Genomic DNA, 18,384 nt, shown 5'->3' on the forward strand with positions numbered 1-18,384 from the left:
AACTATTGAAATGATTTATATTTAATAGAAGTAATAAAATAACAAAGAACTGTTACTGATTATTGAATCATGTGTATATATATATATATGTCGGGTTCTCATTGGAGTTAGGGGCGGTTGACGAATCTTCACTTGAATTGACCATCGTTGTTATGTATTTTAGCTGATCTTTATTGGTACAGATGTGATTACAGAAGTTAACAAGTAATAGCGGCGATCGAATAATCGAGATGTCGATGACAATGACTTTAGGTTCGATAACGAATCTACGGTCAACGGGACGATGAATGCGATGTGATACATGATTCTGGTATGACTCAACGTGCAAGTAGAACATATCTAAATGAATTGACCCGCAGTCCAAGTGAAACTGCCCTTATACTCCTGTCTGTACCTCTCCGGTCAATATTTGTTTTTAAGGAGAGCTATATAAGTACTCCATACTTCTGTTAGGTACGCATCCCTCCCGTGACCGTGGCTACGTTCAGTGACTCGTTATGTCACTTCGAGCCCAAGGCCACTGTCATAAATCTCGGGCACCCATACTCGGATTAGAACATAAACAACTATTCCTCAGTTTTATTATTTAAGTGCAGTTATAATAAAAAGTCTGGACTAAAGTATTGAGGACCTTCCCAAACGTTCCAAAAGAAAGACCCCGATGTCCTTTCATCTCCGACATATACATATGTCGAGTTCACATTATGATTAGGGTTAGGGGCGTGAAACGAATCTTCATTTGGATTAGACATTATTGTTATGTAATAGATATTTACTAGTGCAAATATGATTATTACAGAATTTGACAAGTAACCGTGGTAATTAGATACTCGAGAAGCTAATGACAATGATCCTAGGTTCAATAACGAATCCGCGATCAACGGGATAACAAAATGCGCTTTCTTCCAAAGTCCAAGTTGTACCCAACTGCCTTGTCTACGATACAAGTATTACTGAACTAACTCTTTGTTAAAACATAGAATATCCACCGAGCGTAAAGACGCTATGTAACTCGCTAATGCGACCTCACGAGAGAATGACTTTCGTGAGAAAAATAGATTTCCCTTATCTTCCTGTAGCTGGGACAAAGACTGTTTTTTCTGTTTGAAGGACTTTAGTTAACTAAATCTTAAGATTTATAACGGGCCCTCAGGCTAGCTGAATATATACTGTAGAGATGCGTCGGCATCTGCTAACCATCTTACCCGAAGAATAGGGTCTGCGTGTGATGAGTCATGGGGCAGAATCCGTTGGAATGTTTACTGTCAAATGCCGCTATAATTATTTCTCTTTAAGGAGAGCTATACCGTTATACCATACCTTTGTTAGACAAAACGTTCATCCCTTGATCGCAACTACGTTCGGCGACCGGTTGTCGCCTCGAGCCCAAGCTCATTATCACGAATCCCGAACAAATACAATCGGATTGAATAACGACAATTGCTTAATTACGGCTATGGTAGAATCTAGAGTAGAATAAGGGAAGGCTCCAGTGTCCTTTCATATATATCATATATATATTGTTACGTCGCGTAAAGAGGTCCGCGCGACGTCCTTCATTATCTGACCATCAAGGCCCAAGCACCGTTAAAGAAAGCACCTCAATAAACCTAAGGCCCCACCATAAACCGAGTCTTATTAGCTTGCAGGAAGCTTTAATCCTGCAAGTATTTTCGGTTTATAACTGGTACTTAAAAAGTCCTTAAGTCTATTGTACGTTCTTCCAAATTACAGAGAAAGCAGGTTACCTAATGGGAAGAACGAAATCGTTGTCTAATGGAAAAGCTGGTTTTTCCCATAAACAATGTTGCTCAGGAACCACGTTGGTAGGAGGCTTCTTCCTCCCATCTTCATTTCCCAATAGTGGTCATAACCAATTGATCATTCCTAACTAAAAATATGAGCAACGAATCCGCGCTCTTGGTTCAAATGGGACACCCATACCGAGCTTTCCTCCGTAATCACATCAGAACGAACTTCAGAGTTCCTAGAGTCCCTATACCTCTTTACAGTGCCTACAGGTCCGAGAGTTCCTACCTCTCACAGTGCCCACAGGTCCGAGAGTTCCTTCGGCTCTCACAGTGACTAGAGTTCCTAGAGTCCCTATAGCTCTCACAGTTCCTACATCTCTCAGAGTTCCTGCACTTCCGCCTGTTCTTACTGCTCCGACTGCTCCTACTTCTACTGCTTCTACGCCATCAGGAGGGTCACTATATTGGTTCTCATAACCAATGAACAGTCAAAGTCAACATATACACGGATTCTCTCATCTACGAATAATCCTTTTCTTCGTTACCTGTATCTTAATCAACGGCGTTACTAATTTGTGTGATTGTACAAAGTGTTGGAAATATATATTTTTATAACTCTGTGAATCACAGCGTTATACTACAACAGCCACCCCTATTATCCTAACCGAAATAAGGGGATCGAACTATTCGTGGTATCGATTATTACAATCGTAACGGGAATTTACGACTCCCGTTGACGCGTATTCTACCGGTCGCGTCTTCCCGCGATAGCTCGAAAATACATATATATTTATTTATTTATATATATAGGCTGATACAGGAGGAAATTATGTCACTAGTATCAAAATTTAATTTAAATAAATCTACACTTTTTGTATCTTTCACATATCTTATGTTCTAAATTCAATATTTATTATAATGTTGTATAGTTTAATTGTATAAGTTGAATGTATTGACAATGTATAATAACATGTGAAATATGTACAAAAACTATAAAATTATTATTAACAGCTCACAAATTTTTAATTCTTTACTTAGAAAAGCTAAATTATTTTAAGATTGATTATCTTATTAATATTCTGTTTAGCTCTCAAGTAGGAAATAATAAAATATCGTGTTATACTACACTGTACTTTGTATCTTAACTCGCAAATACATAACCTAATGACGTACTACTACTCGATAGCTTTAATTTATCTCTACCTTGAGCGTTAATCTCGTTCAAGGTTCGCGATATCAACCGATCAGTTGCAACCTGACTGATCGCCACATAGTGGAGAATTCGCAACAAATATATTTTTTATTTTACTTATTTATTTATATTATTGGTAGAATTATAGGCTATTATAATTTTATTGATTTTTCACTAAATAATACTACTTTCGTATCTGCTTTACTAATGAATGTATTTAGAAAAATATATCAAATGTATCTTTTATTATGTTCACAACAGAAATATGTAAAAAATTAATTGTATAATTATAAAGGAAATATATCTCGGAAATATACAAGTTTAATAAAGAAATATTACAATTGTATAAAGGTATAGATTATAAATATTTTATTTTATTTATGTACATATATATGTATATAAAATTTCTCGATACCGACTGCAGTTGGCGTTAGCGTCGACGGCTCCTCTTACAGATCTTGACTGTAACCAATGCAAGAAGTAAAAGGATTAACAAATGAAACGTCGGTACTATCCTATAGTACTATCACTGATGTGTGGGACGTTTCCGATGTTGGGATAAATTTCCAATTTATCTTTTTGATTAATCATTTCATCTAAAGAATTTATATACACAATTATTTTTTCCTAGGCTTTCTAATTTTTGAAATCTATATGTAGTATACCTATCCCTGCGAAATCCGTCAAATTGAGGGGCTAGCTGATTTCATAAACAATCTGTTTTTCAAAGACAGTGTGTAAAAGTTTCAGTTATTGTAGACATTTCCCATTATTGTCTCCGCTTATTGTAAGTATTTACAATAGGATAATTGAGTTTGGGCACAGTATTTTCTTTTTTTGACCAATCCTCCTTTTCTAACAATCATGAGTAATCCTGGAAGATATAATAAGATATTGAACAAAATTGTCAACATCAATGAAGATTGTTCTGAGGATACCTCCGAAGAAAATCAGTACGAATTAGGCCAAAACAAAGCTGACAGTGAAAGTTCTGAATACACTCAAAGTGGAGAGATAGAAGGATCTTCGGATAGTGAAGATGAAAACTTCTTGGAAGTGTATCGTAACAAGAAAAGGATGCATATATTTTCTAATTCTGTCTCCAAGGATGAAAGAATGAGCATTCCAAGCACATCCCAAAATGTAATGGGTCAAATTGGTTAAAACAGTGGATAAAAGATATATAGATATATATATACTATAAGACAATGGACAAAACTGAAAGCAGGCAGATCTAGGGGTAGGATGCCCGCTCGTATAATATTCAAGGATATCGCAGGGCCTACTGGCTATGCTAAGAGAAATATTATATCGGGTTATGTAACTAGTGCTTTCGAATTGATAATTGACAGACACATAATGGAACACATAAACGATTGCACTGAAACCAAGGCGCGTCGAGTTTTGAAAAAAGACTAGACAATCACACTTGCTGAGTTGCGTAGTTTTCTAGGAATTCTATATGGCTGGGGCGCATATGAAGCGAGATCATTGAAAGCCTCCAAAAGATTACAAACAGATAAATTTGCACTGATATCCAAAATATGGAACAGATTCATAAGTAATAGCCAGGCCTGCTACAAGCCATATGAAAATATCTCAATAGATGAACAATTATTTCCAACGAAAGCCCGATGCAGGTTTATGCAATATATAACGAATAAGCCTCATAAATTTGGCATTAAGTTTTGGTTAGCAGTTGACGTCCAAATAAAATATATTTTGAATGGTTTCCCTTATATGGGGAAAGATGAAACTCAATGCTCAAGGGAAAAAAGGACAAGATAACTTTGTTTTCCTTACATTTATATAAATTAGAAAACTGCATGCTTACTGTGTATAAAAGTAAATCTAACGTGAAAGTCTTCCTTCTAAGTGCCAAACATACAGGTGTACAAGTAGAACACAATTATAAACATGTTCCAGAAACCATTGCTTTTTATAATAAAACAAAGTTTGGTGTGGACGTTGTTGATCAGATGGCACTTAAATATAGTATGAAAACAGGGAGTTTCTGATAGCCCCTTTAAGTTGTTTTCAATATTTTAGATTTGGTAGCGATAAATGCGTGGATATTATGCAAAGAGTGCACCGGATCGAAAATATCCAGAAAGGAGTTCATATTTTGCTTAACTGAGGAATTAGCTGGAGAAAACAAGGAGAACATTTACCAAAGATCAGATGCTTCATTTCTGTCACCTTCAACAACAGAAGTGCAAAAAAGTTGCCAAGTGGACTACTGAAAACAAAATAGAAGCAACAATTGTTGCATATACTGCAAAAAGATCGTATGCGGAAAATGCACAAACAAAATTCAATATATTTGTAAAAAATGTGCTCAATAAATATGATTACCCTATACTGTTAATATTATTGTTATTATTTCCGTTATAATATAAAAGAAACTTATTACTTATTAATAAGTTATTTAAACGTGAAGCCTAATATTATTCAATTCAGACTTAATTTGAATAAATCGATTTTTTAAAGAAAATGCGTATTTTCGTTTATCCATCAATTTGACGGGTGCTCGTACAGATAAGTATATAAGAAATGCCCGTAAACCTAGTGTTAAACTGTATTTTGAATTTCTAAAAAGTGTTAGAATAAAATCTAATTAATTTTCTGATTAATATTTACTTTGAGACTCCAAGAGATCATTCTGACGTATCAAGTCATTAATATCTTGATCATGGGAGGAATTCTTGCGTCGCATAAACTGTATATACTCAACAGCTTTCTTGAGTATTTGTGTCCTACTGGCAACCTTTTCTCCTTGCAACGTAGGTACACAGTCTCTAAGCCTGGAGAAACTATCCTTAATATGATCCCGACGTTTCCGTTCTAATGCATTATGGTGTGCCCGTTTTTCTGCCTATCAATATATACAATGTTTTTTCATATCAAATCAAACTACATTATATATAAGTTGTACAAAAATCTTACATCTAAATTCTTGCCTTATAAACAATATCAATCGTAACATTATTATTAAAAATAAACATGTGTGTGTATATCTTAATCTTAATTATAAAATTAAATTTATAGATTAATATACATATTAGTCGAGTATCTTCATTTTATAAGATATTCAATGATAAATTATTTACAAGAATTGGTTAAATCGCACGGAAAGCGTCCACTTAACCTCAACAATATTTATATTTTATATTTTGAAAATAAAACTTGTTTATATCGTTAATTAAATAAAAGATGTTGAATAAATGAATAGAATTAGAAAAAAAGAAGGAAAATAAGAGTGGATAATGAACTTACTTGAGAATAATATTGGCTATTGTTTAAATGCTTCTGCCTAGAATCGGATTCATCACTTTCCTAAAAAAACGATTTCTTTAACAAGGTCCATTGAAAGAACTGTTTTAAGGACTTACATCACTCTCAATGTCGATGTCTCGATCGTCGTCACTCATTATAAATTCCTTGATAGGTTTAAGAAACAAGTAAACAAAAGATACTGTATCAATCTTGTTAGAAATATACAGTGTACATATAGTACATATATAACAAAACGCACGCAGGAATGACAACCACGAAAGTCGCTAGTTCTTAGGAACTTGTCTAGGGACTTAATTTTCAACGAATCCACGGTCAACGGGATGATATATACTCCTCTATACCCCTCTCCATACCTCTCAGGTCAATGTTTGTTTTTAAGGAGAGCTATATAATTACTCCATACCTCTGTTACCAATACATGGAACTAGCTCCTATCGCCCAATTAGTCTTCTACCTACTTTGTCAAAATTATTCGGGAAGATGCTAACGAATCGACTCCTTCGAGACATTTAACAGGCATTCGATAAAGTATGACATGAAGGGCTTCTATTCAAACTAAAGAAAATCCTACCACACACCTACTACTCCATCCTAAAGTCCTACCTAAACAATAGACAATTCATGGTTAAATACTTACAATGTACATATATATGTACATAAAATTTTTCGATACCGACTGCAGTTGGCGTTAGCGTCGACGGGTCCTCTTACAGATCGTGACTATAACCAATGCAAGAAGTGAAAGGATTAAAAAATGAAACGTCGATACTATCCTATAGTACTATCACTGATGTGTGGGACGTTTGGAAATTTCCAACTTATCTTTTTGATTAATAATAATTCAAGCGAAACAGGGAGAATAAAGTAAGTTGAAGTACAATATACAAAGACTAATTCTATTTCGAGTTTAAATACCGATCTGTTAAGTAGCCGGGGCGGGGGTGGGGGTTAGGTTAGGATTAGGAAAAGAAATGATGATACGTAAATGATTCGTTTAATTATTTTGAGAAGGATTTCGAATAGTCTTAACTGGACTATATTAACGTAGTTCTTAGCTCGGAATTGTTTTCTAAAGATGAGGCACTTTAGTGATATAAATATAAAGATTAATCTTTGAAAAACTATGCCAATTAGCAAGTCCCGCATGAGATACGTCCACAAGTCACTCAATATCACACATAAATCCCTATATTCAAGCTATTAATGCGAATGCAAAGTTCTGACCTTACTTGTCCGTGCATTTGCGTAAGCAGTGATAGATATTTCGTAGCCTAAGTTGGGAAATATTTATCTCCCACGTAGCGCTTACACGAGTCTACAAACTTAAAAGAAAGCATACATCATGCAATATCTATTTTCTACACAACGCATGCATGAATCTTTACAAACTTAAAGAACAGCGTACACCATTCACCAAGCTAAAAGGAAGCATACACCACGCAACGTCTATTTCTTACGCAACGTTCGCATGAATCTTTACAAACGCCGTATACTCAATAATACGCAACCCTACTGGCAGTAGTCAGTATCAAAGGTAGGCACACTCGCAACGAAAGGAAGAAAACGAAGCTACTGACGTTTTATTCGTAATTTCGTGTCTTGCAAAGGAATATTCCGATCGGTATATAGATAAAAGAGCGTTTAGAGGATCGATACGATCGTCGATATTATCGTCGATAATGAAGGTTCCCAACATTGTACCGATAGAGCATAGGATCGATCGTCTAGAGAGTCTTTTATGTACGACAGTGTTAAGAATCTTAAATATCGACGATAATATCAACGGTAATAGCGATCGATTGAACGCTCCTTTAATGCTACTTCCTTGATATTAATATCTTTTAGAATATCGGAAAATTATCTTATCACTCTGACGTACTTAAGGAAACTGCTCTTAAAACTAGGAAGGTAAAAAGAAGCAACGAGCCTACGCGATGCACTTCCATGCACGATATAGCATCAAGTTTCAGCGGCAGGTTTATTATCGACCTTCCATCGATTTCTATCTATCCGTTTGAAACTTACAGAAGCCATGGTCGAAGCCATCGAACCGATGATGTCGCAGTTGTTTAGCCAAGGATCGAGCATACAGCCCTGCAATATCTAACTGTCCCCAGTCGAACAAACTTCATTACCGATTGGAGGAGCCATTGAACAGGATTTCGAAAGACCTCGAGTTACAGGTCGTAACTTTCAACCCTACCTTATCCTAGCAGGGTTGCAGGTCGAGTCGATATCATTTAACTGACACAGAACTTACCGACGTTGTTTTTTATTACTATCTTTGAAATGCCTGTCACAGCTTGTGTAAGTAACGTAACACAACGTAACAGAAAAGTAACACAAGATAAGATAAAATAATATATAACGCAAACGAGACGGGAAGAGAAAAAATTAGTTCACACGATATCGCGCAAATGATTTTAATAGTTGCTATTATATTAAATATACTATATCAAGGCTAAATGTACATAGTCACGGGATAAGTTAAGTTTGCGGCAGAGATTGCTGACACATTCAGTTACAAGATTAAGGCCGTGATGTGTGCGATGGGTTTCGGTTACGAAGAGAGCACGAGTTCTTAGTCGCACTAAAGTAGAAAAATTAAATTCGTAGAGAATGTGTGGACAAATGTGTGAAGAATGAGCCAGTTGACAAGTTTATATATAAACGGTAAATACGGTGCAGTGTTACTCGATAATCGTTAATCCCAGACGCGACAGAATCGAATTGTAATTGTGACTATAAATAGACATGGTTCGGTGTGAGAAGATAATCGCATTCGAGCATTCTATGCTGCACACTGTCGATCAACGCATCATGACATTCGTAATACGGAGACGAAATAACAGAGCAATATTCGAGCATGAGACGCGCCGGAGAATTAGAGGGAGCCACAAGTGTGTAAGTGTTAGAAAAGCACTTTGATGAACGACGAAGAACGCCGCGGCATTTAAAGGCGGAATTAACTATACTGTATAGAGTATGTTTGTAGAAAGGACTGTCGAATCGCGTACGATGCTATCGGTGGATGACAGGTCGTCGTTGGGAGAATAAGAATACGAAACGTACGAAACTTTGTGACTAAGACGGATAACGTGGCACTTTGACACGTTGAAATCGAATATGTTAAGCGAGCAGCAAGAAATGAGAAGAGAGTCTGTCGTAAGAAAATTGCATCTTTCACGCACGAAACCGAAGCTGTCGGTAAAAGTCGACAACGATTTATCGACGATAGAAGACTTTATCGACGACAGTTTTCATTGATGAAAACGACGATTAACGCGATACGGCGGGGTGCGAGAAGAGTCAATGATTGAATATCTCCGTTATTTTCGCAGATACGACGATCTTTTCGTAGCTGTAGGAGTTTCGGAAATTTCAAAATCACTTCGACTTTTTTAAATGGAACGCAGATCGATATCTACGATATTGTAAAGTCTAGCAATTTCTACTCGAGTTTACCGCAAGCGGTTGGGTGAACCCCGTGTCGAGTTTCGTTATCGTTGGTCAAGTTCGGTGTCGATGAATCGTCATCGGTAAAAACATCGCGCGTCTATCGAATGACACGAACCCCCGCGGATTCTCGACGACTGGACTCGGTAAGCAGCATCGGCGCGATGACAGATGCCGCGACTCGACGCAAACGACGAACAGTCGTTGAGCGATCGCGAACGCCATAGGTGTCCTTGGAGTGACGAATACAAAGGAATCGTCGAGCGCACGCTGACTCGCGCGCCTCAGCTCAACGCTCAAAGTCACATAAGCGTACGTACGTACTATCATCGTATTCTGCGTTCGCAAACGGACTTAACTTAGGCTCTGTCCTGACATAATTTTTTAATTAGTCGAAATTAAGACGCATCTGACCTTGACGCGATATCCCATGGCATTCAACGATTGGCGTTAGTTGATGCAACTAGTAACAGCGAACTAATTTAATTGTCGTTAATAGGTAGAATTCAGTGGTACTAGTTTTTAGCTTAGAACCGTGTCGATCTAGCTATATTAAAGGTCAGTTTATGAGCAAAATAATTACGCTATAATAGCAAAACATCGAGTCGACCATTGGTAAAGAACGCGGTGGCTCATCCGAAAGAAAGAAGAATTTAATATAACGCATTTTAACGCGTAATAGGTAATTACCGATTTTTCCGAATTTTCTTATAGCAGTTGCAATTTTTCATATCCGAAATTTTACAAATAATTCTAAATTTTCTTAACTCGATTCTAATCACGTATATACCTCGTCATCCAACGATTATTTGTCAAATGATATAAATCCATTTCTCTTTTGCTTCGTAATATACGATCGGATATCTTTCACGTATTCTTTTACCTCAATCGCAACTGAATAATTCCTTATACGTTGCTTGTCGCCGGATTCCTAAAATTCAACTATACAAATCCTCTTATCCTCGCCCCTTGCTGCAAAAAATCGAAACAAAGCCATCTGCAGCGTACGCAAGATCGAGCGAAATCGATCGATTTCGTTGGATCGACTCGAACCAAACCGACTCGAAAAAACCATTCCCTTTCCTCTGAAACCGCTTTGCGGAGGGTTGGTCTGCGAAGCTGGTTCGCACGTTCGTGCGCTGCTAAATACGGAGCGCGCACCGGACGATCCGGTTCTGTGGAGCGTGACGCGTCGCTGTAGCCACGCGAGTGGGCGTGGCCGCCACTCCCCGCCGCCAATGATGTCTCGCCTCTGAAACGCGCGACTGCCTTGGTGGGGATAATTGGCGGAGTGGGGGCAGGGTCGACGGTCGAGCACGCGGTCCGGCGAGTTATTGAATTCGTCGAATTGGCTGCTCGTCCGGGCAAAAAGACGGACGAGCGAAAAGAAGCGGATAGCCAGATAAACGGCTGGCGGAGCAATCGTTTTATCCGTGCTACTGATCAATCTATTAACCGGCTGCGAGGTTCAGCGATTCCGCGTAGCGTACGGAATGTGAAAACGTGGATAGGGGAACGTAGGAATGCAGTTCCGTTCTTGTGATTCACGTTACTTCTAGATCATTTCTAAATCAACCAGACTTTTGTGCATTCCATAGCAAACGTAAAACTGCGAAAAATACATTTCTACTTTTATCAAACACGAATTTCCAATGAAAAATCCACAGTCTGGCTGTTGGTAAAATTATCACGTAAAATGATAACTGCGGTATCGGTGGACGCTGTTGGTTCACATCGAGGCATCGTTTATTTGGCGATCACAGGGATGGCTGCTTGGAAATTCTCAGCAGAAAAGAGACATCGCAGGCAGTGGCGAATTTTCTGCATCTAACCGAAGAAACGAAAAACTCGCTTTGTCATAATTACGTGTACAGTATCGTACAACCGTCCTTGATACGTGTATTTCTAAAGAGGATGCCAACAGCTAGACAAAGTCAGAAGTTCTCCTGTCGTTCAGAAACTTTCAATTTTTTAAACGTCGAGAATACAGCGGAAGGTTATAGTTGCATACGTTTCGTGATTTCATGCGAGTACACGTAACATCTGTACTTGGTGTAATTTTCCTAACGTTGTCCTGTTTCACGTTCTTTCGCTCCTTTCCTCTTAATAAAGTTAACACCGGATATCTAATTAACGCGCCGACAGAATTCATAACAGCTAACGTGTTATATACTTAGATTTATCTGTGATCGACTGTACGCGATTAGTTTCAGTTAAACACCCTGTACATACGTAGCATCGCTGTCTATGTAACTGTCCACGTACTTACATACGCACGAAGTTCGTAATGAGATTTCGCGCGATGATCGCTTATGGCGAGCCATCGAGATCTTACGGTTTTAAAGATAGGTAGTTGTAATATTTTATGAGATGTTTAATGTCGCCAGCTTTTTCTTTCCTGCGCTTATATTATAACGACCTATATCCCGCGAGTAGCCGACATATCCGGTCGTATCAGGTAAATTATTCGTCTGCGAGCAGGCAAAACCCGTCTATTCGCAGCTTTTAATCTCAGCGACTTTGTCTTCATCGCGATTTATCTCTGCCTCGACTCTTCATTTCGCATCATTTGTATTTTCTACACCGCCAAGCATCTCGCCTGCGTTCAGCAACTTTACCAACACCGAGCAACGTGTCGTCGTCTCTCGTTGCTCCACCTTCCGCAGAACATCTCCAACAAACGGTAAGTTGCAGCAACTTTTTGTCCAAGCTAAACGATATTCAGCAACATGCGGCGAGAAAAAGTTGCTCCGTGTCGCCTCAGCGAAGACGTTTACGTGTTTTCGAGCTACGATGAGACGGTTCGTCCTCTCAGACAGAACGAGCAACGCGCTGCGTATTTAAATCACCTTATTACGCGAAGCAACGAACGCGGAGATTGTGGCGTGTCTGAATATTAACGCGCGTAACCGATACTTAAATATTAATTGCAATAAAAATTGATTTATATGCAGCGTGTGATTATTGATTCACTTACGCCCTCCACCCAATATGTATACACGCTGTGCAACGAGCAGTTAACGACGTTTCCTGCGTGCATCGATCGAGCTTGTATTTCGCGCGTGCTTGCTACCGCACATCGCATAGGTGGGGATGGCGATACGAATTTTTCAAGAGCTGAGAGCCTTTCCATCTCCCGCCCCTTCTTTCCTTTTCCTCCAGCGCTGCACGCTTTTTATGGATAGCCTCGGTGAACCGCGAGTCGGTCGACGCGTCCGCAAGTTTGCTGAGTTGCTGGTAAACGCGGCTCACGCCCACCGCCAATAGGAAGATGGGTCCAGACGCGGGGGCGTGGCCATTTGCGATTCATGGCGGTGAAACGAGGCCGACAGAGGGGTGCACTGTCGTGACCCACGCCCACTTCTCGATACTCTTTGTACGTATGGAGCGAATTATATAAGCAAGTAAGCAAGTAAGTAGTAATGTATACGTAATTACAAAAATTTGATGCTATGGTAAAGATGGAACACGTGATATAGAACGTAACGAAAAGCCGCTCTGTTGGAAAGTAACGGTACGATGGTCAACGGTCGAGAGTATATTTGACAAGCTCGTTAAGCGGTCAGAAAGTAGAGGAAACTGAGGAACTTGCGCAAGCATCGATCACACGCTTTGCCACTAAAATTTCATGAAGTAGAACGGCCCAGTTCTCGCCAGCACTGTGCATACCGTGTTCGCCAAAACTTAAGATATTCGAGTTAAAATTTATTTACAGTCGTAAGAGTTGCTTTTTCAGAGAACAAGAGTAGGAGCGTGCAGCAACGCGGTTGGGTGCAGGCCACGCCCACAGCGCGGTGTAGTGGGAGGCGCTGGAGCGGGCACGGAGTGGTGGAAACGAGAGGCGAGGTAATCTACGAAGAAACAATAAAGCGACTGGTGGCATTCGGTGCGATTCGAGTTCGTGACGCAACGAGGGTGGAAAAAGTGGTGTCGTAACATTAGAGTGGGGGAACGAATGTATGTTTTTGCGTCTATGGAGGAGGAATTGGTTGGATGGTGCGATAAGATAGCTAAGAGAAGTGGTCGGCTCGTTGGTGGGGTGTTTTAGGTTTGATGAATGTGGAAGGTGGGAATGTTACGAGCTTGTTTTGACCTGATATACGAGCTGCTCGGAAGCCACACCGATCGACTCCGCAAATGGAAAAACTACATACATACGATCGCAGAAAGAACGACGCGCCGTTACAAACCTTGTGTTTTAAAATTCACATTAGCATTTTCATGCCACTTTTATATCGCTCCTTGAGAAACTACCTTAAATTTAAACTTTAAACTTCTCCCTTGTCCGCGACCGTATCCACTCGCATTTCTCTTCGAACCTCTCTACGTCGTTTAAACTTCCTCCTTAAACCCTCCGTAAAAGTCGCTTTCTTATCGCAGTCGTAATATTTGATCACCAACTCGTTCACTCGGCTGCGCTGAATATGCAACGAAGCTGCTTCCGCTATTCGCTGTCTCGTTCCAACCAACATCCGTGCTTATCCTTTCTTATTCGCCATATTTAATTTACGCTCTGTTTTTTCCGTGCACTCTATACGCATTAAGTATAAGCAGTCAGGTAGTTAACACTTTACCGACCGCTAGCGAATCAACATCATATGCACGTCCGACCGGCATCTCAGGCGCAGATTCTCCGTGGCGCCGGCTCTGTTTCGGTTTAGATTCTTCAATACCATTCTTTTCGTTCATCGCGAACGGTAAGTTTTTCAAATTGGTATAAAACTGTGGGAGCTTACAATGCAACGCAATTGATGCAACTGAGCAAGGTACCTTATTACTAAATAACAAATTACTGCTCAAATAATGAGAAAAATTGTCGGCGATAAAAACCGATTAATAGGCTATCGGTCGGTAAACGTCGGCGACAAAAAATGGATTAATCGGCTATCGGTCGATAAAGTATTAACCTTACTGTCACGCGGATTTACCAGACAAACACTGGTGGCTCTGCTGTCTTTTCTAAACGGAAGATTCGAGAAACAGGACAATTGGTAATTCGAAGTAATTTGTCGTATGAAACGAGCAGCTGTCCCGATACTTACGTTCTAATACGAAGCTTAACATTGTAGCCATTATATGGTAATTTGCAACGTAAGATTATCCAAGCTAAAAGACAAAGTTATAGGTAAAGTGTCGTAAGGGAAACATGGTGGAGACGTTACGGATGAGGGCGAAGAATAAATTTACGACGGTTGCGCGTGTTTACGAGGATAGAAGGACGAGCCAGTATGCCGGTCTCGCCAGTTGCACGTGTGACAAAAGAGGAAAGATATGTCATCGCGGTGTCTTGCGAACAACTTGTCACGGTGACATTCACGGTTAGTTGTGGAATAGGTCGTGTAAATAAGAAGGCGTGTCTGTGCAAAGGATATTATACACAGGGTGTCTCGTTTTCATTCATCCACGTGATTACACTGGAGAGGTTGAAATGAGAGTTAAACGAGATACCGATATACCGACGTAAGTAACAAATAGATGAGAAATATTATTTTTTTTCGCAAGAAGGTAAATTCTATGCTCGATGTCTAATTACCTGTATATTTTTCTTATTTTAATATTACGTGTAGCAAATCGTGAAAAGAAAATAGTTAAGCCGTGAATGGAACGAACGATCTATTTCATAGCATGGTATTTCATGGGATCAGGGAAAACCAGACAGTTTGAATCAGGTTGTTCCAAATGTTTCTTTCGTTTTATAGGAAAAGGACAGACACGTTACATTTTTGGTTTTAATGCAAACGAAACGTATGCTGAAGTGACTGAAGATATAAAATATTCTACAAATTAATCCTTTGTATTCCTATGTCCAGTGTGAAACTGATAGTTTTTATCTGAGGAGCTCCTTTGTTCAGTCCCACTCGACGTTCTTTCATGTCCACCTTCTTTTGTGAAAGAAAAGCAGGATTGCATCCTGGAAATTATTTCAAGATATATCATACACTTAAGAATTACAAGATACAACAATAGTGTGAATAAAACTGGTATTTAAGTGAATTTCTTTCTTCCTTTGTTTATTTAAATTGTCTTATTTTCTAGTTAAAGTAAATTTCAAATAAAACACTTAAAAGCGTTGCGAGCTGCTGGTAACGAAATTGGAATAAAAAGTGCGAAAGGTTAAGTTTCCTATTTGTATGAACATCGCCAGATAAAGCAGCTACCTGCAAATAGCGAAAGACACTTTTGCGACAACCTAATATTACAAATGTGTAATATACCAAATACAAATGTCCATAGTGCATCTATCTGCTCAGTCGGTATCGTAAATAACCAAAGAAGAGCAAGTGAAACTAATATACAACCTTATACCAACAAAGCTAAAAATAACAGTCTTCTGTCGAAATGAACAGACTTAGCAATCGTCAGGATAATTATTTCTACCTGTTTTATCGGCAACTAAGTGACTGCGGATTTTGCAATACCACCTAATGAGAAAATCCGCAATCACTTAGTTGCCAATGCAATAGTAGCCAGCAGATCATCGATTATCGGATGTTACTACTATGTTCATTGTTGTTATTCAAACGAACGATGTTTTATTCGTACGTACTCGTTGTTTTCTGTTTTATTCGTACATTTACGTGCATAAACAGATAATGTGTACGTGATATAGATATTTAAATTGTTCGAATAGGTACGTTAGTTACGTTAGACATGCAAAGATAATTAATCGAACGATTATAATTGCATCGTAGGTTTTTCAAAGAATAGAAGCGTTTTTTTACTTTCAATTGCAGCTAGGAGCATCGGTGAAAACGTATCGCGCGAAAGTGACCGCATCTTATTGCCGCATCCGTTACAAGCAGAGAAGGTTATGAATTTAAATCAGTGAGAACTGGGAATGAATGATCTCGGACTTTCGAACGGTAGCGTGTAATTTCAGCTATCTGGAGAACCATCGTACCGTTTATTTCAACACATTTTACTCGAGGAAAGACTAAATATAGGTTTTTCTCTACGCAGCTTGCCGCGATCTTAATTATCCCAGTGACTCTGCGTGTCTGAGAAACAGCTGAGGATATGTAAAGAGCTTCGAAGCTCGACTATCGCCAATTATCAGCGCGAAGAAAGAGTTTAATATACAGGGTGTCTCTAACGAATAAGACAAGCCATCGCGTTCATGCGATAGAAGATGGGGAAAAAATTGAAATAAAATTGAAATAAAGGAAATTAAAATAAAATAAAGGATTGAATTTGTGCGCGATTTTTCCGGAAGTACAGGCGTTTCAAAGGTGTCAAACTCGTCTCTAATTTTCTAGACGAACAGTACGTGTTTCTTTCTTTTACACACCGTTCGATGCACTTTTTCATTAATTTAATTCGCCTAGTCAAATATTGCAAATAATTTCCGTAATCAACGTGATATCAATAAAATTATTTAAAAAATTGCATCGATTAGGATATCGATCAGAGCTGAAATCTCCGGCTGCGGGCTTCATTAGTCGACTTTCTCTGTCCGAGATTTTTTGATAAAATGCTCGAAAAGATATATATACGTAACAAGATATCTACGCTGGCCAGATGATTAATTTGGTAATTTGTAATGGAAATTCTTAAACGCGATTACGCTGTCGTGCGTTCGCGTTAAGATCGTAGTATTATTTTTCCTCGACGAGCCTCGATTATTAAACTAACGCGATTATTCTCGTTAAAAGCGTACGTAGGAATTCTTCGAGGAAAACAGAAGCAGAAGATAAAATATAAATCGACTTCGCTTGGCTTCCCTGCGGATAAAAAATTATTTATAATTTATAACGAACATGTAAATTATTTCTGTTTTAATGGACAATTTCGTAATTAACGCTTGCAAAGAATCGTCCTAAATTATATCTGCTGGCTATTGAAAATCTGAAAGAATATCGTCGTTAACAATCATAAATTTGCCTGAAGATTATTTTCAAAAATATTCCATATTTTCGTAATTTTCGAATAATTCGGTTGTTAGAAAGAAGAGAAGCTTCGACACGAGAGAAGCTTACGAAATAAACAATAATATTAAAATGTTCGTTAAAAACGAGTAAATACGATTTTTATGGAAATGTATATTTTCATGGATACGATTGAAAATCGATAAGAATTGGATAGGAAGTGCTATACTTTGGGTATTTTACACGTTTCTTCACGTATCTTCAAGTTTCCCATATAGGCTAGCGTTTCCTGTAGTGTGAACTTCTCACCTTTCCACATTCCTTACATTCCTTACCATGACACGACTACAACCGTAAACCTTCACGTAGTGAACCATTAACGCGAATGTCGATTAATCTTGTCGCGTTTCAACGTTAGTTTTATCGAGAAGAAAGCAGAATTTTGTTTTTGGCAAGCTTGTAAAAGCTTCCTAATATCCACTAACGATATTTCCAACAATTAACGCAAATAATTTCCATCTGCAAACAAACCCAGTTCCGTCGTAGCCAATTCAATCTCCTCCTCCGAAAAATCCATCGCTTTACTCGCACATTCACCAACCTTGTATGTACATACCTCTGGAGCCTGTGTGCACCGTGTGCATCGCCAACAACAGGTTAGAATCGTTCAGCGTGGACAGCGACGAGAACAATGTTAACAAAGCGTCCGCGTAACGCGACACGAACGCTCCTCCTATGAAGGAGGAACGAAGGAACGCTGGCGTTCCACGCGAACCATCGTTCGCCGTTCAGCAACGAGCGGAGGGGATAAGGCCACGCCCAC

The 18,384-nt window shown here is 38.8% G+C and overlaps 2 protein-coding genes and 1 long non-coding RNA gene across 7 annotated transcripts in view; 1 reads left to right on the plus strand and 2 right to left on the minus strand.

Moving 5' to 3' along the window:
- Positions 1-3,289: 3,289 nt before the first annotated feature.
- Positions 3,290-7,765, minus strand: LOC100645144 (protein max). 3 transcript variants are annotated; one of them, XM_048412999.1, is made up of 6 exons: positions 7,465-7,765; positions 6,878-6,960; positions 6,336-6,383; positions 6,220-6,279; positions 5,584-5,818; positions 3,597-5,182 (listed from the first exon to the last, which is right to left on the minus strand). In XM_048412999.1, exons 2-6 carry the CDS (start codon positions 6,896-6,898, stop codon positions 5,145-5,147), a joined length of 402 nt encoding a protein of 133 aa, XP_048268956.1. In that variant the 5' UTR covers positions 6,899-6,960; positions 7,465-7,765; the 3' UTR covers positions 3,597-5,144. The 3 variants fall into 3 exon arrangements, with proteins under 3 accessions (XP_003401812.2, XP_048268956.1, XP_048268957.1); XM_003401764.4 differs by lacking the exons at positions 3,597-5,182; positions 7,465-7,765 and adding an exon at positions 3,290-3,405; XM_048413000.1 differs by lacking the exons at positions 6,878-6,960; positions 7,465-7,765 and having other exon boundaries at positions 6,336-6,843.
- The window catches only part of LOC100645267 (forkhead box protein A2-A), a 41,730-nt gene continuing 30,318 nt past the window's right edge, over positions 6,973-18,384 (plus strand). Inside the window, exons 1-3 of one of the 3 annotated variants that reach the window (XR_007226654.1) lie at positions 6,973-7,104; positions 8,268-9,144; positions 9,236-12,649. The gene's annotated coding sequence lies outside the window, so the exon portion shown is untranslated. Of the gene's footprint in view, positions 7,105-8,267; positions 9,145-9,235; positions 12,650-14,613; positions 15,157-18,384 lie in introns of those variants that run through there. The other 2 variants (XM_020867209.2, XM_048412998.1) reach the window with 2 other exon arrangements.
- LOC125386483 lies at positions 15,362-18,321 on the minus strand. The gene is made up of 2 exons (XR_007226656.1): positions 18,178-18,321; positions 15,362-15,607 (listed from the first exon to the last, which is right to left on the minus strand). It is a non-coding gene; the product is annotated as an uncharacterized LOC125386483 (long non-coding RNA).

The sequence above is a fragment of the Bombus terrestris genome, chromosome 16 (genome assembly GCF_910591885.1).
Source record: "Bombus terrestris chromosome 16, iyBomTerr1.2, whole genome shotgun sequence".
NCBI classification, from domain to species: Eukaryota; Metazoa; Arthropoda; class Insecta; order Hymenoptera; family Apidae; genus Bombus; species Bombus terrestris.

Excerpts from the sequence above, each read along its gene's own strand:
- LOC100645144 (XM_048412999.1), bottom strand. The coding sequence starts at position 6,898 with ATGTACATATATATGTACATT. Across the intron at positions 6,384-6,877 it reads TGTACATATATATGTACATT|GAATTTATAATGAGTGACGA; the intron begins GTAAGTATTTAA and ends AAACCTATCAAG. Across the intron at positions 6,280-6,335 it reads ACATCGACATTGAGAGTGAT|GAAAGTGATGAATCCGATTC; the intron begins GTAAGTCCTTAA and ends TCGTTTTTTTAG.